Source organism: Thermobia domestica, chromosome 18, assembly GCF_964235325.1.
Source record: "Thermobia domestica chromosome 18, izTheDome1.hap1.1, whole genome shotgun sequence".
Lineage (NCBI taxonomy): Eukaryota > Metazoa > Arthropoda > Insecta > Zygentoma > Lepismatidae > Thermobia > Thermobia domestica.
Genome location: NC_137471.1, coordinates 164,635,422 through 164,659,138, shown reverse-complemented (window position 1 = coordinate 164,659,138; position 23,717 = coordinate 164,635,422). Strand labels below are relative to the sequence as shown.

Sequence of the window (23,717 nt, the reverse complement as noted above, 5' to 3'; positions counted from 1 at the left end):
TAAGAGTTGCCTTGATGGCGGCCATGTTCAAATCCGCCATTTTGAATCAGACAAAAGTTTTAAACAAAACGCATAACAGTGACACCTTATTAATAGCAAATTTTACCATAACTCCAACGGTATAACCATTTTTGCTTTATCATTAACCAGCACAAAATTAAATGGATCGCTCCTTACGACTACTGCTTTGACGGAATTGTTAACGACAAATGTGCCAAATGTAACTCGATTGCCTTTGTCAGGTGTGCTCCCTGTGAGCAGAGCATTTGTGCAAGTCATGCACTCTTTTCTGAACTACATATTGATTATACTAATTGAGGACCTTTCTGGAAGAAAGGCCCAAGTTCAATTATGACTCAATTCCACTTTGGTCATTTTTCCTTAAATTAGCAACTTGTTTATGCGATAACAAATGCTGGTTACTGATAAAGCAAAAATGGTTATACCGTTGGATTTATGGTAAAATTTGCTATTAATAAGGTGTCACTGTTATGCGTTTTGTTTAAAACTTTTGTCTGATTCAAAATGGCGGATTTGAACATGGCCGCCATCAAGGCTACTCTTACCATAGACCTAATATTTATCCATCTGCTTTTTATTTAATTATTATCATTAGCACAAAATTTACAAGGTGGGGTAAAGGACTAATACATATGCAGCAACAATATTTAATTTCCCTGTAACTTTTTACCAATTGCGCGTAAATCAAAATTAACGTCACCATTGTTCTTCTGATTAAATTTGTGCCTTAAATCATGTATCACATGACCGTATTCCTATTTTAAAAACTTAACCTTAATTCAAAATGGCGGATTTCAAGATGGCCGCCGGCAGGCATACCCTTACTGTATGACTTCCCCCTAGTCCTAATATGTACCCATATATTTGTTATTCACCTTTTGTCGTTACAAGAGGTCTTACAGAGCTTTCACCTCCAACTGTATGAAGACTATTCTGTACTTCCATGTGATGTTCTGGTAGCTGTATCTCCTAAACCCCTGGAGCTTCGCACCTAAAACTTCACTGAAATACTGACCACATTTAGTACTACTTTCTCATATGTGTCTCAGTCAGCAACTCGATTCACCCAAACGTAAGGTTTACTTGTAAGTACTTTTTTACACAAGAAGCATTTAGCTTCTTCTCTAGTCTCGGCACGTTCACACTTCACTCCGTGACATATTGTGCTTTGCTTCAACTTAGTTGCTTAACACTTAATTGCTAATTTCACCCTTATCTTGCAGGTCACTGAAATGAATATTAAATGCTTGCTCAGTGCGTTTGCGCAGTTGACCTTGACAATCGTTGCACCATATGCACCTGCAAATGTTTACTATCAAAAGCTCGACACATTATAGGCTTAAGACTTTTAGGTTCCAAAACGTTCAAATTTGAATAAAATACATTTAAGGACGTTATACGTTAGAAAAAACGTTGTTTAGGATTTTGTTTTATATATTACAGAAAATGACATTTTCGTACATTTGATTATCAGTATATTTTAACAATGTTAGCTATTGTGCACATCGAAACATCTTTTAATACAACAATATTTTAGTTTTAAGCTAACAGTTTTAAGCTAACATCTTTTAAACAAAATAAAATATTAATAGAACTTTCCTTACCTGGAGTTGTTATTCAAATCTGGTACAAGTACCATTGCCAATGGGGGCCAAGGAGGCGGGCGCTACTCGTAGGCTATACCTGCACCCCAGACTGGTAGTATATATTAATATTGCGCAAATAATGTGAAATTAACCTTTTCTGTATAACTCCCTCAAATAAAATGTATCCACCCTTCGATTGTGTCCCCAAGAAATTAAATCTGATACTGTGACTGGTGGTATAGCATATCATAGCCAGTTTAGAACTACAATGGACCTAATATTTTTATTTTACTTACTTATTATTTTTAATTTTCCTCTTTTTAAAATCGAATGCACTTCACTTTCCTAGAATCACACTAAGGGAGAAAATAATACCTATATGAGGTAGAACATACCGCGTAGAGGGAGCCTTGTTATTCCATTGTTCAAAACTGTTTGACGAAGAGAGGCTAAATCAATATTTCGTGCGTTGATATATATACATAAATGGCACTTAGGGTATAGATTCTAAACGCGGGGGGGATTCCGTCCCGACTTCGAAAAAATATGTATGCGTCGCCCAGTTCCTTAAGAAATACAATGGAGAAAGTTAGGAAGGGGTAACAAGCGTGACGTCATGCTGCTAAATACCGTCTTCCTACCTTTTCAGATCCACTTTTACCCCTTTTTATGACCCCCAAATTAGAACATTTTAGATGGTTTAAAATTCTGGTATTTTTGATCATAGCAACTTGACCTGTAAAGAAGACACAAAATTTCTCCATTAACTGTACAGGAACGAAATAGAATCATCCTTTAGAATCTGAAGCTTCGACATAACACTTAATTTGTGATGTGTGTCACTGCATGAGACCACTGCGTGGTAGCGATTTGTGTTCACGCAAAGCAAAATGTGCGTACATCAGCAAATACAAAACAGAAAAAAGCTATTTATTAATGCTTATTTTCATTACCGAAACTAAATGCAAATATTACGTTGTGTCGAGCTCGAATACCGCTTGTGAATGAGGGCTCAGAGCGCTTGAAAAAATTGATTTACACAATAATTTTCTACTCTGAGTCCAGGAAATGAACACCAATAGGCCTACTTACATTTCAATTTCTTACCGGTAAGTAGTTATCCGGATTTTCGGTATCCAGTTCTAAAACAAGCCAAAAAGTTCGCTATAGTAGATTAATTCAACGACGGTACTAAGAAAGAGCTGTTTCAAAGAAACAATACACAGTAATTTTTGAAAAGGCGGTAGATGAGCCTCCGTAGGATTGTCTCCGTCTGTCTTTATTCGTGAAGACAATAAATCAAGCAATTTTTGTACTAGTATTACCATTTCTTCTATCTACTACATAATATTACGCAACTCTATCATACAGGGCATAGTGTTTCATTTCAGTATTCTCCCCATTAAATTGATCACTTGTGACTATACATATCTATATATTAAAATGCTAGGTTTATATGTTTGTGTGCAAAAAAAAGTTTATGTGTTTGTCTCCAATCCTTTTGACAATGAGATCTCGAAAACCACAAGTGCTAGAATCGTGCCATTTTTGCTGGTCGATTCCAAATTTTGTGTAGATTGGCCCAGTTCCAATTTAATATTTAAAAAACATGGCCATTATTTCTTTAATACTTTTTTAGGGTACACTGGAAGTGTTGCCTTTTTAAAAAATAACACATTCTTTAAGTTATACACTCCAACAAAACATGTTTGTATACAGTGGTTGTATATTTCTCAGGCGTTTGTTTAATGATCAATTGATAATGAACCGAAACCGGTTTTTTGAAGAAAACCGAAACCGGGTTCTGAAGAAAACCGATACCGTTTATTGAAAAACCGAAACCGGTTTCGGTGAAAACATGTTTTTTGAAAACTTTGAAAAAACGGTTTAGGTTTTTCTTGGAAACCGGAAACCGAAAAACCGGTTCTGCGCCTACCACTAGTATATACTGTATGTGTGTGTCGTCTTTTTAAGCGTATGGTAATTGTATGTTTATCTGTTTATTTATATATTTATTTATTTATGTGTATTTATATATATTTATAATATTATATAATTATTTATGCCAATTATTTGTTAGTTTAGATTAGTTGTGCCAAGATCGTCCTTTTGATGTGTGTGTTTAATTTACAACAAATAGGAAGCCTCGGTATGGGGAAATACGAATTAGAATACTTGAAGTGGATTGGCTGCTGCCAGGAGCCAATCAGAAACAAGATATCTCAGCTCTTGTGTGTATATAAGACTGCACGTTTCTCATGTATCTCATAGTGTCTGATGAAGCCAAAATGTTAGTTGGCGAAACTGTAACACGTATGTAATATTTTTATGTGAATATATTGTTTCGCTGAGCAAATATTTTGTTTGTGTTTAAGTATATATAAAGCAAAGCTTCTACTTATGGAAAATATTACATGTGTAAGGATAAAATAGTATTGTAACGCCGCTAGTGGCGCATCGAGCCGGAAGCTTCATATCGTGTGGAATGAGTTGATAGCCGGTAAATTTGCAATTAAGTTTGAGAGTGAGATGCGTTTTACTGATAAGTAATGTGTCAAATTGTTCCTCGTGTAATAGTTGTTACAATATGAGTTTATGAGGTAAGTACAAGAGAATGTTGAGAAATAGAAATAAAAGTCATAGTCAAATAACTAGATACATGATCACTATGAAGTTAAATAGTTGTTTCGGGTGGAGATACATGAAAGTGCATGTACGAACCACTGTAAGTGTCATGAAAATCGAGGTGAAGAATGTTGCGAGCTGCGTGCTGAACGTGTTTTAATATTAATGGTTGTGCAAAAGACGAACGTTTTGAAGAGTGTGGGTGACAAATGCTAATAGTTTATGCATATAAAGAAATTGATTAGTCTTTCGAAGTCTCACCTTTTCGATTTTGAACATAATGAGTCAATAGTGGTACTACAAGTTTCGGCCTGAATTCTTCTGGAGCAAGCCGAGACTTGCACTTGTAGCTATATGTCGGAGGCGGAAATTGATACCAAGCGTTGCAGATTGGAACTTGTTGCAGATTCGGACAGTTTTCATAGGAAAAGGAAAAGTGTGCACATCTTTGTAGGATAACAGGTTCATAGGATGTACTTTGTTTTCTTGACAGCGTTTACCTGGGTGAGGAATTGGTCGTAATGAGCAGGATTGTTCAAATCGGTGTCTCTTCTTGAAAATTAAGATTTGTTTATACAAAAGGTCGCTGATAATATCCTGTGATGTTCTCAGAATTCGAACTATGTACGTTGGTCCCTGATTATTCCGAATACGGATGCATTTTTAAAGGTGTATCCCACTTCAGGAAGTTCAGCCTATATAACAAGTGTTATAGATAGAGGGACTCCTCGTACTACTATTGACATGGTATGTGGCTGAGGTTGCTAGTGTCGGATGTTGTTGAGAGAAGTTAAAGTTGCAGTTTTCCTGAACATTTCGAAACTGGATTGTCACGAATTATTTGCGAAGTTAGCCGACTGTGATTTAATGATGAATCCATTTTTTGTTTCTACCATTTGCGAAATATCTTTGCGTTGCCGATACTGGAGAAGCTAGACAAGTAAAACCTTCGAACTAGAGTACTTTGTATTGTAGTTTTTTCTGTAGCAAGCTGTAGACAGGCTGCACAGGAGGATAAGCTAGTTGGAGTCAGAGTCGGAGCTCGAGATGCTATGTGCATTTGTATGCTTCTTAAATGGTGGTGAACTCATTGATGATGCTTGGTGGTTGCCACTGGTCGGAGAACGAGAACTCTGGGAACTTGGTTCAGTGTATGCTGAGCAAGAATGAAATTGTGGAATGAAGAAAGTGGGAGGAAACTGGAAAACTCCGAGGAAACCCAAGCACACGGTGTTTGTCCACCACAAAGTTAACTTGGCGGGAGCAGGGTTTGGACTCGAGACCCCATGCATCAGAGGTAAACGCTTTACAACTGAGCCACCCCGGCAATTTTATCTTCAAAGGATGTATGAAAGATTTTCCATCGTCAATTAGCATATGCGGTAAAATAACCGAACTGAAACACTATGTGATGAGAACAGGATAAGAGTGAAAATGATCATAATGATGATTAAAAATTATACTACTTGTGTACTCCAGCCAAATTACGTTCGTTAAAGCTCTCAATTTTTTGCAACCTGTCGCCTGTTAACGAATTAGCATCACTGTGCGCCCACATGAGTGGAATAAACTGAGTCTAGACTTGGCAGCTACGCCTCACTACATGTGCGCCAGCTGAGAAAGTATGTGAATGCACTACGTTTTACCGGCAAACCAAAGTGGCTAACAAACAATGAGAAGGTTACGCCCTCTGTAACGTGAGTGATGGAAAAGAATTTATTTATAAAGTGTAAGTGGAGATCTGTGCTCTATCGAAATTTTACAATTATACGGTATAAGAACTAACAAAAAATCAAAAAGAAAAAGAAAAATGGGCGTATGGAACTTTGATCCTTAGCATTATAATGTAAGTAAACATATATAACACAACCTAATATAGACAGATTGATTCAATATAAATACAAAACAATTAGAGAAAATAAAAAAATGTGCAAAGGGATAACGAGGATGGAGAATGAGGGGAGGTGCGAAGCACAAGTTAACACATGTGTATTGTTAATCAGACAAATGAATGTGTCTTTTGCGTAGGGTCATCTCTATGTGATGATGGGAACCGGAGAAGCCAAACTGAGCAGAAAGTGATTACTGGGCAGGATATGATGGATGAAAGAGTGGAAGATGCTAATGAATAACATAATCACATATAACCTTCAGCCCCAGATTAGCCCCAATTCGTGACTTTTTTTGAATTATTTGTAAACAAATGCAACAACAGTTTTCTTAATTGGTATGTTAGCAACTTTGGGTGAGACACTTGTCGCTTTCCGGGGAAGATGTGGATTTCGTATTTATATGCCTAAAAGACCTCCAAAATGTGGAATTAAAATTGTTATTCTTGTTGGTGAAACATTATACTACACAACAAACATAGAAGTGTATGTAAGGACACAATCAGAAGGCCCGTTCCAGATAGATAACAAACCTGAAGAAGTAGTCTAGAGATTGTGTCAACAGATTCATGGTTCGTCTTGCAAAGAGACCTTTTTACAATAATCGGTTTACAAGCTGCAATTTGGTTAAATAAATGGAATGAGACAGTAAGTTAACTATTATAGGAACAATTCGTAAAAACTAGAAAGTTGCCCCCGCGTTTGTGAATGCCAAAAGGAGGAAAGAATACAGTAGTGTATTTGGTTTTCATTAGAACTGCACCATTGGTTCGTATGCATCTAAGAAAAATCTGTGTGTAGTGCGGATCTCAAGTACGCCCAATGACGTCAAATTAGATGAGAGTTCCAGAGATAACAGGAAGCCAGAGATGGTCAGATTTTACAACGATACTAAAGGTGGGGTGGACATAGTAGACCAGATACCTACTGAATATGACGAAGAAAGAAATACTACACGATGGCAAATAACGTGATTTTATCACCTCTATAATGTAGAACTGATTAATAGTAATGTTATACATTTAGCGAACACAGCAAGCTTTTTCGGATTGACTCTAGAGGATGCTTCTGTACCTAATCATGTCGGAAAGCGAAGACGATGTTACATGTATAAACACATGTGGCCAGATATTTTGCCAAAAGTGCTGTAAGTGGATTTGCCTAAGTCACGCAAAAATGATGTGTGGAGACTGCTGCAGAAGTGAAACGTGAATATACCGCTATTAGGAGAAATCCTGGTTTACTTCTTCCTAGTTAATAAATATTTTATTTTGAGTACCGGTATCTAAGCAATAAAATAGTCAAATAATTATCGAACTTAATTTTAACAAGAAAGGTATTGCCTCAATAAAAATGTATAGTTTCGCTTAAAGCGTATCCATTGTCTGGTGTTTGTATTTAATATTGTATATATAATACAAATTTAAATCCTAGTTCACATCTTATCAGTCAAAAATGTTTCTGGGTCCAGGAGGAAAAATGTTACCATTCATAAAAATGTTTTTCACCTTACCACTATAAGGTTAAGAATAATGAATCTCACGAGGGTAAAGTGTACTGGCAGAGCGTAAACATTAGGGACAAGGAGTATGCTGATAGCGATTTGGTGTGGGGTCTAAAGTGAGGTAGTATATATTGCATGAATAAAGGGTGCTGAGTTTGGAAGCGTTTGTTAATATAGGTGAGATTTACTTTTTCGATATATTACTGTAATATAGACAAGTTATGCATTGGTATAGCTCCAAAGTGGGACTAGGTAATCGGACAATGAAAGGTAGGTGGAAAACTTTTGGTTAGAAAGTCAACAGTTTTTTTTTTATAGATTTTGAATAATGAAGTTATCCACACTGTAAATCTGTATGTTAAGTTTGGCAGTAACAAACCTTTGTATGTACTAAGGAACGTCTATGCATAAAATACAAAAAGGCGGTATCTAACCGCAGAAAAGTTAAAGTTCGAGCTACTGCTTCGGGAAAAATATTTGTGCTATCTCTATGCTTTATCATTTCCATTGTGAACCCAGTAGTAAGGCAACGGCTAGAGTCTGCGTTTGACAGTTGGAGATGCAGTGAAATATCGTTATCATTTATTGGTAGAGAACACTGAATTAATATAATTTACAATGTTCAACTCAGATGGCAAAAAAAGAGTGAGAGTAACTTGGACAACGTGATCCCACGCTATAGAATTGTGCCAAATCAGATGCTTTATATTCTGCATTGAATGTAGTGATGAGCAGAAGAATGCTGCTCAAAAGTGCAGTGAACAGAAAACCACCTTTAAACTATAATACCAAAATGTACAAAGCATTACAAACAATTCTGCAGACTGTGCTGTAAATATGGCTGTTTAGTGGTGAGCGAAACATGTCTGAAAATATCGACAAGGAACAGTGGAATGTCGTTTCTCAACCAATTCTCTACATAAAAAATAAGACCGCAAGACCATAAAGGCGGACAGTTTGTAGTATTAAAATTAATGGGGCAGCAGAGCACAGAATGATCTCGTACGTGAGTGTGAAACTATTTGAGCAGAGGTAAGTCTGTCGGAAAACAGTCTTCGGCGGGTGTTTCTGCAGACAATATAGGAACAGTGCTCAAAGTTTACTTGACAGATGCCACGAATCATTTCCGGAAGTTGTCAAAAGGTGACAAAGTTGCTCATTTTGGTGACTATAACTTGAGCTTAGATATGGATCTACAATAAACATGGGATAACATCACACACAAATGGAATCCCTTTGTCAACTATTCTACTCAAGCACTCAATTTGGGATACTACAATTTTCATAGCACGCGTAAAAATAACAGAGTAGATTATATTATCTCTAATCCTCCAACAGAATGCGACATCTCATATAGACTCTCCGCTCGTGTGAGGTTTTTGTCCTTTCTGGATTATGATTTACTTTGCAATATGTGAACCTTGAGTAAATGCCTTGCTAAGCTCTTTGCATCTCTTTGGTGATTGAGTTGTATTCAACTGCATTTCAAGGTTCTAGCTTTGACTATATCGTCTTCCACACTTTCCACTCATGAGGTTTTGATCCTGTGTGGCTCAGCACGTATGAACGTTGAATAAATTCTATTCAAGGATTTTTGCAAGGTGAGATTTTGCTACTGTTTGGATTCACATGTGTGTAGCCAATTTCGAACGTAGATTAAATGCCTTACCACACTCTTGACATGTGTGGTGTTTTACTCCTGTGTGGATTAACATGTCTCTAGCCAAACTTCAACGTTTATCAAATTACATACCGCACTCAGGGCATATTAATGCATATTAATATGTGTAGCAAGAGTTGAACTTCGATTAAACTTCCCACCACACTCTTAGCATACGTGACCTCTTTTTCTTGTATGGATTAATATGTGTGTAACTAAATTTAAACGATATTTAAATTCGCCATCACACTCGTAGCATGTGTGATATTTTTTTCCTCTGAGGATTAACATATGTGCAGCCTATTTGGAACATCGATTAAATGACTTACAACACTCTTGGCATGTTTAATCTTTTTCTCCTGTGTGAAACAAATAAACGTAACCACACTTGAACATAGTCTAAATCCTTCACCACACGCTTGGCGCGTGTAAGTTTCTTCTGTGTGGACTAACATGTGTGTACCTAAACCTCAACATTGACTAAATGGATTATCTGTCTCTTGGAAAGTGTGATGTTTTTCTCCTGTGTGGATTAACATGTGTCTAGCCAAATGTGAAAGATGAGTAAATGCCGTACCACACTCTCGGCACGTGTGAGGTTTTTCTCCTGTGTGGATTAACATGTGTGTGGCCAAAGTCGAACGTCGATTAAATGCCTCACCACACTCTTAGCACTTGTAAGGGTTTCTCCTGTATGTATTAACATGTGTGTAGCCAAATTCGAGCGATCATTAAAAGCCTTACCACACTCTTGGCACGTGTAAGGTTTATCTCCTGTGTGGATTAACATGTGTCTAGCCAAATGTGAACGTTGAGTAAATGCCTAACCACACTCTTGGTACGAGTGAGGGTTTTCTCCTGTGTGTAGCCAAATTCGAGCTATCAAAAACCTTACCACACTCTTAGCACTTGTAAGGTTTTTCTCCTGTATGTATTAACATGTGTGTAGCCAAATTCGAGCGATCATTAAAAGCCTTACCACACTCTTGGCACGTGTAAGGTTTTTCTCCTGTGTGGATTAACATGTGTCTAGCCAAATGTGAACGTTGAGTATATGCCTTACCACACACTTGGCACGTGTGAGGTTTTTCTCCTGTGTGGATTAACACGTGTGTAGCCAAAGTTAAACGTCGATTAAATGAATCACCACATTCTAGACACGTGTGAGATTTTTTTCCAGTGTGGATTAACATGTGTCTAGCCAAACCTGAACGTTGAGTAAATGCCTTACCACATTTTAGGCACGTGTGAGATTTTTTCCAGTGTGGATTAACATGTGTCTAGCCAAACCTGAACGTTGAGTAAATGCCTTACCACATTCTAGGCACGTGTGAGGTCTTTCTCCTGTGTGGATTAACATGTGTATGGCCAAACTTGATCGTTGAGTAAATGCCTTACCACACTCGTGGCACATGTGAAGTTTTTCTTCTGTGTGGATTAACATGTGTTTAGCCAAAGTTGAACGTTGATTAAATGAATTACCACATTCTAGGCACGTGTGAGGTTTTTCACCAGTGTGGATTAACATGTGTCTAGCCAAATCTGAAAGTTGAATAAATGCCTTACCACATTCTAGGCACGTGTGAGGTTTTTCTCCTGTGTGGATTAACATGTGTGTAGCCAAATTCGAGCGATCACTAAAAGCCTTACCACACTCTTGGCACGTGTGAGATTTTTCTCCTGTGTGGATTAACATGTGTGTAGCCAAATTTGAACGTCGTTTAAATGCCTTACCACATTCTAGGCACGTGTGAGGTTTTTCTCCTGTGTGGATTAACATGTGTATGGCCAAACTTGAACGATGAGCAAATGCCTTACCACACTCGTGGCACATGTGAGGGTTTTCTCCTGTGTGGATTAACATGTGTGTAGCCAAATTTGAACGTTGATTAAATGCCTTACCACACTCTTGGCACGTGTGAAGTTTTTCTCCTGTGTGGATTAACATGTGTGTAGCCAAATGTGAACGTTGAGTAAATGCCTTACCACACTCTTGGCACGTGTGAGGTTTTTCTCCTGTGTGCATTAACATGTGTGTAGCCAAATTTGAACGTCGATTAAATGCCTTACCACATTCTAGGCACGTGTGAGGTTTTTCTCCTGTGTGGATTAACATGTGTCTGGCAAAATCTGAACGTTTAGTAAATGCCTTACCACATTCTAGGCACGTGTGAGGTTTTTGTCCTGTGTGGATTAACATGTGTGTAGCCAAATTCGAGCAATCACTAAAAGCCTCACCACACTCTTGGCACGTGTGAGATTTTTCTCCTGTGTGGATTAACATGTGTGTAGCCAAATTTGAACGTCGTTTAAATGCCTTACCACATTCTAGGCACGTGTAAGGTTTTTCTCCTTTGTGGATTAACATGTGTGTAGAGAAGGTCGAAGATCGATTAAATGCCTTACCACACTCTTGGTACGTGTGTAGTTTTCCTCCTGTATGAATTACCATGTGCGTAGCCAAACTTGAACATACTCGAAATTCCTTTCCACATACTTCACAAATATGAGATTTTTCACCTGAATGCACAAACTCACCACTTGACACAGTTGAACTTTGATTAGAGCGTTTATCACTATTTTCGTACGTATGAGGCTTTTCACTTTCCTGTGTCACCATATTTTTTGTCAAACGTGATCGATGATACCCTTTGGCAAACTGCGTCGAAGTATAAGATTCCTCATAAGTATGAGAAATGGCTTTATTTAATGTAGTAAAGGTATTCCCTTCTCCGTGGAAAGCAAAGATGTTATCGCGCCTGTAACAAATTCAACAAACAATGAAATGTAAATGGAGATAGTGATTAAGTAGCAAGAAAACATGTAATCATTCGCCGTATTACATGATAAAGTTACGCTTCGTTTGTTTTATTAAATTAAATATTGTAGAAATATGAAATGGAGTACCATTTCACTATTGTCTCAAAATAAATTGCTGTAGTTTGTTTCACTATATCAAATTAAACGACCATTTATATCGTGGCGGTCATAAGTCTATGACAAAGTATTGTCGGCAGTCTTGACACAAATGCACAGTATGAGAATTAAATCTGTCTTATCTGTAGTTTCGTGTGGAGGAAACACCAACTTGCGATCCAAAGGTTAACTTATATCATCATAGGAGGAACACGAAAGGCATTTTGAAACCAATTAAAAAATTACATACAACTTTCCAAGCTGAGGCAGAGTAACTTAGAGTAACAAGACTAAAGATGAATCATTTACAGCGTTGTGATCGTGGTTCACTGGTCTAAGGCTCGACCAGTAATCTCGAGGTTCTTCGATCAAATACACGTCATGCATTTTTTTTCTATACGAATTTTGATGGAAATAGATCGGCGATAACACACGCTTCATTACATTCAAATATTTGAATACTCGTTTGTTTCAGCACTTGAACTATCAAATTTTCAGGAATAATACTAATAATAGTCACAATTATTTCGAAGAATATTTAAAAATTAAAATCTTATTATCGCTCAGCTCGTACCATTACAAGCAGAAACGTGAAATTAGGCAAAAAAAATATTTCGGTTTTGTGTAATGTTGCCCATGAAAACACGAATTTCTCATCTCGATTCTAAAACAGACCAAACAAAATCGGATTGAAACATTTTAATTCGAGACGGGACAAGGTTAACTCACACCATAGTCATGCTTTGGAGATGAGAATCGAGACGAGACCAAAACTATCGTAAACATTTCTCATCTTATCTCGATTCTAGAAATAGTGTATGCCACTATTTAAGCAACAATTGTTCTGTAGACTGAATCTTATACATCATTTTGATAGTTTGTATTTCTGAGCTCACTGAATTATGGTCTGTGTATATTATTGTAGCAAAGATTTTTTAATTACATCTGCAAACTTGACAAGTTGTTTTATACAAGCTTTAGTTTTCAATTATATTCAGTTCTTTTTTTTACAGTTTTTTCCTGAAAACGTACAGTAGAATATATTCTACACGAAATATTAGCGGAAATCTTTCGTTTAAATTTGGGTAGCTGTAGAGGTGTCTCATGATGGTATGGAACCCGTTTCCCGAAACCCCTTCGACATCTTCTGTAGCTTAGCCAGCATAACCATTACTTAAAAACAACTGTAATTACGGCTCTTGTGAGTTTAGAATCCCTGCTTTCTACACCAAAATTACCTCGAAACTTTCCGTTATAACATTTAACTTTCCTTATATAACATTTAGCTAGTTGTAGGGAAACTTTCCGTTATAACATGTAGCTAGTTGTAGGAACGTATCGAGAGGGTATGTGCTGTTGGTCCTTACACTTCTCTCCAATCCCGACTATTTTGTAACTTATGGCTTACGCTACGGGTTATTTTACAGGCTTTGATACAATGTGTCCTCATACGAAATTTGTTACCTATACTATTAATATTATTAGTATTATTACTGAATATTTGAGACCTCAATATTACGTCACACTGCCGTAACAAAGCTGGGATAAATGCAATAAACAAGTGACAAATCTTGGGAAAAACACGAAAATCAATGTGAAGGTTACGATTATATTTACAAGAATCTAAGAACTACCAAAAAACACGATTTCAACCACATGGCGACCGTTCTCCGGATTAAATTATAGCATTCTCCTACAACTGCTTCTACAATACCATTAGTTATACAGATAACGTGTTGAGTTTGGATCTGATTAGCCTAGTGTCGACAGTCAATTTCCATCAGAACCTCGGCGAACACAATTAATTAAAAATAAAGCAGAGTGATAGATAAAAACAAGAACTGAGTAATGTAGATTTTTCATGTAAGTTAAGTAAATATGTTTTGACATTGAGAGCAACAGAGATTAATGTAGCTCATAAAAATGTTTCTTGTTGAATTTAAGTCCTTGTAGATGTGAGTGGATAGCAAACAGCTGATTGAGTATACACACATACATACATCTTTTACACTATGCATCTTCATGTGCATTTATGAATAAGAGTAAATATCTTAATACTAATACACAATAACACACTGAGCAAGGCTATGTGATAATATGTAAAAAGAAAACAGTATCGCGTGACAGTTTCAACACAATAACTGTGCAAACAAACAGAGAACATATAGAGAATGTTTCGGAAAGCAGGTATTAGGACGTACAGGAAAAGAGGAAGCAGAATAATTGAACTAGTCAGAAGAAAAATTTACATAGGAGAAACAAAAAAATGCAAAAAAAGGATTAACCAGCACCAGGATGATGTAAGATTGAAAATGGACAACAATGCGATATAAGAGCATCAGAAAGAAACAAACCACAGGATAGGGTGGGAAGGAGCAGAGGTCATAGAAGTAGAGAACAGGACTTTGGTGAGAAAATGGAAGGAAGCCAGAGAGATTATGAAAGCAGGACGCAAGGTGATGAACTGGAATGCAAGATTCTCGATAAATAAGGAATGAGAGAAGATTCTGCTTAAAGAAGAAGGAATAAAAAGGAAGAAGAAAGAAAGAGAAACAAAATAACAAGGAAAATAAGGATAATTAGAGGACAGGACGCATCCAGCGGAAAAAAAGTAAACCTTTAATTGGACACGTGTGCAGCGAAAAAGTGAAAGTGAAAGCCAGACAAGTGTTACTTTTTAAGAAGGGGCGGAACCTAATTAAAATTGATCTCCGGACAGTATATATAAGTGATGACAAACTCCCAGCAACCAGAAGGAGTGGAAGTCTGATGAAGACACAGTTCTTGTGTAGAAACTATCACGTGATACTGTTTTTCAAATAATATCACATGGCCTTGCTGAGTATGTTATTATGTATTAGTACAAAATGGAATCAAAACCTGATAGAATAGTTATAGAAAATATTTTATATATGGTACTAGTTTATATCTGTGTTAGTTTTATATTGAAGCACTTCGTAAAGTGAAACCTGAGTTGTAAAAAGAAGGATTGGTCGTCAATGGTCGTAATATCAAAATTCTTAGTGTTTCATGTTTTAAGTGCATATTTCTTATTTTCGTATTAAACTCAAACATTTATATTTTTGTACTTTAAATTAGTTGCTCGTAACTCATATCAATATGGAGGCTAGTGTTTTAGAACAATTTCAAGCAATGTTGACAGAGGAATTAGAGAAACAATTAGAAACCATTGCTCAAAAATGGTAATGAATATTGGATGCCTAGGACAAAAAATACATGAATCAGTAGGTGAACTTTAAAAGCCTGTAACAGAAACGATTTGAGAGCGTAGGAAAGATCGAATTGAATGCCAAAGCAGACAGCTTACGTAATAATATCAAAGTAGCCAATAACTCCTTTACTGAAGTACTCTCTAAATTAGTTAACGCGGTCAATAATGTTGATTCAGTAACTGCTGAGTTTAAAAATAGTGTAGCGGAATGAAAGAGAGGTCTCAATGTGTTCTATGAATACATGCGAACGGCACAGTTTGAGTGTAGGCAAACCAACAAAATAAAAGAGTGCAAGGTGGAAAAGAAACCGTCTTGAATTCGAGCCGGGCCCAAGTTGTGAAAGATATGTGCCAAATAAACCAGAAAGTCGATTACAGTCAGGAAAAGGAAATATGCAGTGTAGAGATAGCAAAAAAGAAGAATCGTTACATGTACCTGTAAAAAATTGTTTCTAATGTAATTGTTTTGCCGGCAAGGGATACCGATGTTTCACACATGATAAGCGGTAGAGTTCAGGTTGCGCGTATACGCCCTCTCGAAAAAGCCAGGGAAGGCTTGAGAGTTCAATTGATAATTTTGTGTGATAAAGGAGTTACAGTGTGGTCGGTTTTGTGTCACAGGCAAATGGTTTTGCGCGAATTAACAAATTAAAATTTGTCTTTGTAACAGTGTATGTCTAACGTAAGTTGCGTTTTAGTGCTGCAAATCCATTCCGACTTTATCAGCTTTGAGTATAGTAGAAGGAAACGACTTCAAATTCACAATAGACCCGCCAAGTGAATTCTGTTTTACGTAGTGAAGGTCTCGTACATAATATATCGGTCGGAAATGTTTACCGTGAACAAGCGTAACACTCCAAATAAAGCACACGCAGTCGAAAGTATATTTCCGTTAAGGAACCCAATTCAAACACCAAAGTTATGAAGAAAAATAAGATGGCCAATGATACCCAGTTGAGTTTTCGTAATACATTATTAACGTAAACTCGATTTCGAGGAGCATAATTAGTAAAATTAAAATGAGCAAACGTGATCATATCAGTACATCAGATGCAACATTTATTAATTTTCACTTGCCGAAATGTTTGAATTTTCAACTAGTACTTCACTATTGCGAAATTGTAAAAAGCGAAAGTTTAAGTGTAGTGCTACAAAAAATGTAGACATGTTGATTGCTCATGATGAAAACAATGTGCGTCGACTTCCACGTACAGCGTGTTCTTAGCACGCACAACCACACATTAGGCGTGCAGAAGGAAATAAGTTGAGAATAAAAGGAAAGTGCCTTGGTAAGCGTAATTCGGAACGCACTAAACTCGGTCAAAGACGAACTACATGCAAATTAAAGTCGAGCTGTAGGCGAGGTTATTTCGAGTGAAAATTCGGAAGAAGTATACATCGACTCCGAAAGCTTAAGCTAAAACACGTACGAACATTGTATAGTAAACTACATGGCAAAATATAGTAATAGTAAGCGCAAACAAAAAAAAAAAGGAATTTATGGCAGGTATCGCATTGCAGCGTAAATCTAAACGTCGCAAAGGAAGGCGTGTCATTACGTGGAAGTTTAGTAAATACGCTGTAAAAAGGATAAAAATTTTGAAATTAAACAAACTAACTGGAAAAGTACACGTAACCGTGCTAAATTACAGCTTATAAGCGTAACCGGCACAGATGGAAAATTAAAATCTTAGCACCAAAAAAGCGTGAACTTCACCCCAACTCGGGTTAAACCCCGGAAGAGATGAGAAATCAGAAATACCCAATTTGAACTTTTAAAATTTTAGATTATGAAAAAAGGACTACTGCTTATTTATTTGATTATTTCCCCGAATTTCGAAGGTTACTTTTCAGAATCAAAGTGTGTGCCCACCGCCACTGACGCACCAGTCCAAGAAACCATCAATATCGCTCTACAATCAGATACGCTTACTTAGATGTCATGTTTTATGGTTTCCTTACAGTATTTGGAGATGAAAGATGAATGTGGAAAGGAGAGCATTGGAAATTTTAAGCAGGTAATTGATTTAGAACGCGATTTCCGACTTTGAAATGGTAATAATACCGCACCACTTGTGAAAAGTATGGCTATCCCGTTTTGGATGCTGACTTTCAGTATCAAATTCTTATTAGGATGCTTAGGTTTTGTATTTTTTTTTTCAGGTCTTTCCAGTTTTGGGAACCATACTTAATAATTTTATTGTCAAATCATGTTTTGAGTTTTTAATCATTCTTCTTTAAGTTTATATTAACATTAACTGTCCCCATACAATCAAGCATTTAGAGACATGTTAGGCAATTAGATATAATTACGAACATAATTAGAGAAGTACTAGTAATAACTACAATTAATCATAAAGTTAAAATTTTGGGTAATTAAAAAAATGTGCTCTTCAGATAGTGAACCTTTTCATCTGATGTTGTGATTGTATAATGAGAAAATATGCGAAATTTGCAATGTAAGATCAAGTCGCCGTCAAAATGCTGTAAGTTAAACACAATTTAGTAATAATATTGAAAGTAATTGACAATAACCTTGAATTTAATAAAGTTGCTCGTTGATTTGTCCGTCGTTCGATATATATATGCAGTCTACTATGAAAATTCAATGTGACTAATGATAACTGAAGTTAATTGACTTCAAAGAAAGCGATATTATAAGCTAAGATGAGTTGAAGATTAAAATATAGTTAATCCCCTAGGGTCATCCCTACATTCGTTATAAAATTAAAGTGATGAAACCAGTCCGACGCCGGGTTGGGTCCCAGCAAATGTGCAGATTCGGCAATGGACTAAAATTTCAAAATTTTGTTCTAATTTTTAATGTTTGGCATAATTAGAGAAAAGTATAATAGTAATAAAATTGATGTTCGGATTTTAGATTTTGATATAAAATTTAGTTTTGATTTGGATTTATAGAAAATAATTAGAGTTTTGATTTGCATTTAGAGAAAGTAAATAAAATGTTATTCTTTTTTATATTTGAAAATAACTCTTGTATTCTTGTGCCTGAAATCATAAACCGGTCTCGAGAAAAAGAAAAAGGGAAGCCCGTTTACGATTTCACCCTTTACTACGATAAACACCGGATACTATGACGTATCGATAGTACGGAGTGCCTACGTCAGTTAGGCAGTATATGGTAAAATTCAGGTTTATGGTATGAGAACATATTAAGTTTGCTACGTACGAGTAGGCCCTGAACAACAATAATGTTTAATGAACAAGTTAATATTACTGTTATCTTGTGTTTCACTATTGTGACAAATGCTCTCAGATGTGACTTTATTCTCGATAAAGATAAGTGCAATTGCTAGTAAGCCACACATAAGTATTAGGTAGCGCTCTTTAAAAGGTTACGTTTATAAACCTACCAATTTTGTAGGTACGAGCGGGCCTGAAGTAATACTAATGATTAAAAAATTGATGAATTGAAATGTGAGGTTGTACCATTTAATCTCCTCCCAGGGTGTATTTCTTGTCGTCATTTTCATTATATTTATTTTGTTAAAATGCCTCCTCAAGGCCTGAATGTTGACAGCCCAATTGGGGTTCAGAAATTAACCCTGATTTGTCATGACTAGTGATGGGTAAATTCCCGGGAAGATATTTTTCGGGAATATTCCCTGGGAAGATTCCCGGGAAGATTCCCAAAAGGGGAATGTATCCGGGAATTTATGTTCAATCACAAAGAAATTTGCATTATTTTATTATATTATGATTTCAAAGTTGAATTATTTTATGTAAACAGCATATTATTACTGTTGTCCACAGAGGATTCTTTAAAATGTATATTCTGAACGGTACTATGTTACTTTATTAACACTTTATTATATTTAGAAACTACGCATAAATGTATATTTATTTACAATATGTTCTATCAATTAATCATGTGTGAAAAATTATATAGTAAATTATATAGTAACAGTTTAAATTTATACGTAAGTGGATTTGCTCAACTTAACTCTAATACTGATATTATAAGCACATTAAATTTATAAATGTCATAAACCAATTAGATTGGGTAAATGCTAGAAGATACATGTCTCACCAATTTATCAACATTTGCGCATACATATTTATGTTCACAAAATTTGCAACATACTTACTTATCTTTATATTTTAGCACGTAACATTGCCATACACGACCTTTCATTCTACCTATTTCTCGAAATTCCATACGTTAATACACATGTAAAAGAAGTCCGAATCCCTCTTCAGAAATTCGAGTCAGAGAGAGGAGACAGATCGACGTCTATCACTAATGGTGGTTCAAGGTTTATTAATAGTACTTCATCTCTATTTCTACATAATTCTAAATTACTTTACAAAATTGTTCCTTATCATCATTTGTAAATTAGTACTTTGCTAATTTTGGCTGTTCTTTAGCATTGGGGGCAGTTCTGCACCTACTTTTTTGCGATATTCTATTCCGATGCGGTTGTTTTATGTTTTCATACGTTAAAATACGTTATCAACATTAAATTCAGAGAGCATTGCAGAGCGAGCGTTAGCGAATGAAGGCGGGTTAAAGCCCCGCCTGGCACGTGTTTTTCTATATTCGTTACCAACAATTCACTTTATTTTCTCACATAAATCACTTCCACTTACCTTTCCGTTTTATATAATCCCCTACTGCCTTAAAAAAATATGTTCGATACTTTCTTGACTACTTGAACATCACTATCAACTCATTTCTTCCGTAAATCATCTTACTTTTTGCTAATTTTGGCCTCTAATACTAAACAATTACCCTACTTTTTAGTGCAAATTGAAATGGAACTTTAAAGAAATCATATTATTAGTTATATAAAGTACCGTCAAATAATTTTAATTTTTTTAACCTCTAAGCTATTTAAAACCTAGAAGTAAATCATAATATATTAAAATAAAGTAATTAGTCATATTGTTCTTATAAGTTGGAAGATAAAGTAAAGAAATGGAAATAAATTTCTTCCCGGGAAATTATATGCCAGGGAAAAAACCCGGGAATATTCCCATTTTATAAATTCCTTCCCACCGGGAATATTCCCACTGCCCATCACTAGTCATGACTTAAATGCCGAAGGCATGCAACTAGGGTGCTATGTAAGGTCTTATGGTAGAAGCAATTAATTCGAATCGTCAGGGACCCTGCAAGCTTCAGCTGTAAGAGATTGTCAGCACCGTTGGTTTTAGGATCCAATTCATTAATCTGTATTTTTTATGAATCACTTACAACCTGTGTTGTCAAATAATTACGCACAGAATGGCGCTACGTAGCGCTTAACCGCCGTTTAACTAATTTATTTGTATTAAAATGTTCAAACGGTTATTAGTTACGTTGTATAATATAACGAAACTGACTTAACATTGACGGTAATTCTTCTTAAAATTTGTCGGCCCTTACAGTGACTGTTTTCCACGCCACTACAACAACAAACCCTCCCTGTAATTAGAACTGATGCTGACCCCAACATTAACACCAAAATAAAGTTACATGTTCTATCGTAGGGGGTAGTTGAAACTTCGTGTATACAGTTCATGGTTTTACCGACGGAGGACTGTGAAAATCTCTTCATATTTTGTGCGAAGTAAGGCCTGATGTGCCACTGTAAGCGAAATTTGGTATCAAAATTTAGTGTGGCAAATCATAACACGGAACTATGAAAATGTTTGGGAATGAAGGGATCCATATAATTAAGAAGTTACGTCCCTAATGTATTGTGTTACTTTGGAACACAAATATACGAGCCAAGAAAGCATTTCAGCATGTTACCTATAAAATACTTAGGAACGTACAAGAACACATTCAACACGTAAGACATGTAAGTCATCCTAAATACAGAATTTTGCGCTATTCTTGTTTACCCACATTCTGCGTAATGCCCTAATGTGCATAGCAATCTCATTTTTACCGGCCATCTAGCACATGCTGATTAGCGTTGATTTTACAATAATTCATATATTATGTACGAACACCAAGCCCCTGAAGTGATCCCATATTGAGAAATGCAGGTCCATACCCTAAAAAAGATTCCAGGGAATGTAAAAAGTCGACTTCCTTGAAAAAATGAGTGCAGCTATGAAATGGACTATTGTATGGACCTCTACAAATAATGAACATCCATAGATGGTTAAAATATTCTTTATCTTGTATTTTACTTGTTTTTCGGAGCCCGCCGGAAAAATCAAGCTAGACCCATTTGAGCTAAATCAAAATAAAATCACAAACGTCCATAGTTTATGTTCGAATATAATACATTACAGGTTTACATTTGTAAAATTTTAGGATAATTACCATTCTCATTATTTGTTATTTTAGTGTCTCTATATAAATAAAACAATATCGTCGAGCACCCATATTTTAAATATGTGCAACAATTAGTGAGAAATGTTTAAACAATAATAAAAAAATAATTATTTTATCAAGATACGAACTACATAAGAATTGTATGGATCGTATCAATCTTGCTATTATTTTTATTTGGTATACAGCTTGTCTATGTGTCCCATGTCATTTCCAATTTGTAGGCTACTAACTTACGTTCATGATATCTCCCATACCTAAATATTTCTCGTGACGTATTGCTTTTAACCAACAAATTTTCCGAAACCATGTAACAGTATTATCAATCTGAGCCAATTATTTAATGAAGAATTGAACATTACCTTTCTGGCCGAACTGAATTTAAACTTTTTTTTGTTAATTGTTCGGAGTCATTAGAATACGACGCGCAAGTCTCCTGAACCACAATTTTTTTTAGCGTTTCTATATTACTTTCAAATTCAGGATCTTCTGGTGCTAATTCTGGTTTCACCCTATCAACGTTTAGTTTCACATCCAAAGAGCACATAGCTGTATCCTTGTCCACTGATACCTCTCCTTCCGTTGTAGATAATATTAACTCTTTGTTGTCATTCATTAGTTCGTATGTCCACCCTCTCCCTTCGAGCGGATCATCACTAGGTAAGTCATAAGCAATTTCTTCTTTGCATATCAATTCCAACTTAACAGACGCCTTACCAGCCATTGTGAATTGAAATATGGGTTAAATTCCAAAGTTGGGCGTCCGTTCCCAGCAAAATTTTTAAAATTTACAGGAAAGATATGAATAATTTGATCGTTTGTGTGCTTAATAATATATAAGAGTCTCGAAAAATCTGTTTTATTTGTTATATATATGCGGCTATAAACATGGGACTATACGGTGAGCGGAGGGAACTACTTGGCGCAAGGTAACCAAACAGTTGCATTGTGGGAAAGAAACGAGCATTTATGTTATCAACATGGCGAATGTACAAGGGCAATGAACTAACAGTTTTAACATTTGTGAAGCAATACGTTGATAACGAGCAAAATCTTTTAAAAGTTTGTGAAGAGCATGGATTAATGAACCTAATAACAAATTACACAAAGTGTGCAGAGGAGATAACAGCGAAAAAACGTGGCGAAAGCGGACGCCCAACTTTGGAATAAATGCCTGAAATATAATAAGAATTTAACACTGTTCTTATACTCCCCTTATGTTTTACGTTGCCAGTGTTAATGAAATGATTTACAAGTACTTTCACAAAAACAACTTTATATTTCCAAACTTCTTCTTCTTCGTCTTATTCTTCTTCATCAACCACAATTTTGTAGAAGCGTCAAAAAAGTGGCGCAAAAGAACGTTGCCACTGTCTTTGAAAACTTATCGGCAATTTACAAAGGTACTTGAACATGTAAAATGTAATGATTTGATTAGTAGAAAAATGATAAAAGTAATAAGAGGAGTACAAAGGTATATGACATATGCAAAGTAAGAAGTATGATAAAGTAAAATAGACGTGAAAAAAAGTAATGTCACAATCGGGAAAAAGTCAAATCGGGAGAGAAATACGGCACAATAGGATAAAGGTCAAAATCGGGAGAGAAGTTCGAACAGGGAAAGAGGGCTGAGGGCCAAGAGAGACAGGGCAAAAGGTAGAGAAGAGGGGGAGTGTAAAATGAACGGAAAAAAGTGTTGAAGAAAGAAGGGAATGTATGAACGTGTAAATGGAAAAAAGAATGTAAGTGTAGTGTATATGTATAGAAAGGCCCACTCAACTCTCGTCCTCACAGAGCACACGAAACACGATGCACTCGCTGTAACTACCACTGACGAACTCCATCAACCACAATTGCTCTCTCGGCAATTGATTGTTTGTTTGTAGTAAGCATTACAAAAGTTTTGCATAGTATCAATATCACTGTATTGAACAAGAATATCGGCAATTTAGAAAGGTAATTAAACATGTAAAATGTAAAGATTAGAATAGTTGA

General features: G+C 36.0%; 1 protein-coding gene across 1 annotated transcript; it reads right to left on the bottom strand.

Moving 5' to 3' along the window:
* Positions 1-1,129: 1,129 nt before the first annotated feature.
* On the bottom strand, positions 1,130-23,385 carry LOC145675756 (uncharacterized). Its single transcript, XM_081746408.1, has 2 exons — positions 22,085-23,385; positions 1,130-12,044 (listed from the first exon to the last, which is right to left on the bottom strand). Exons 1-2 carry the CDS (start codon positions 22,444-22,446, stop codon positions 10,523-10,525), a joined length of 1,884 nt encoding a protein of 627 aa, XP_081602534.1. The 5' UTR covers positions 22,447-23,385; the 3' UTR covers positions 1,130-10,522.
* Between the last annotated feature and the right edge of the window lie 332 nt (positions 23,386-23,717).

Excerpts from the sequence above, each read along its gene's own strand:
- LOC145675756 (XM_081746408.1), bottom strand. The coding sequence starts at position 22,446 with ATGGCTGGTAAGGCGTCTGTTAAGTTGGAATTGATATGCAAAGAAGAA. Across the intron at positions 12,045-22,084 it reads AATTCAGTTCGGCCAGAAAG|GCGCGATAACATCTTTGCTT; the intron begins GTAATGTTCAAT and ends AATTTGTTACAG.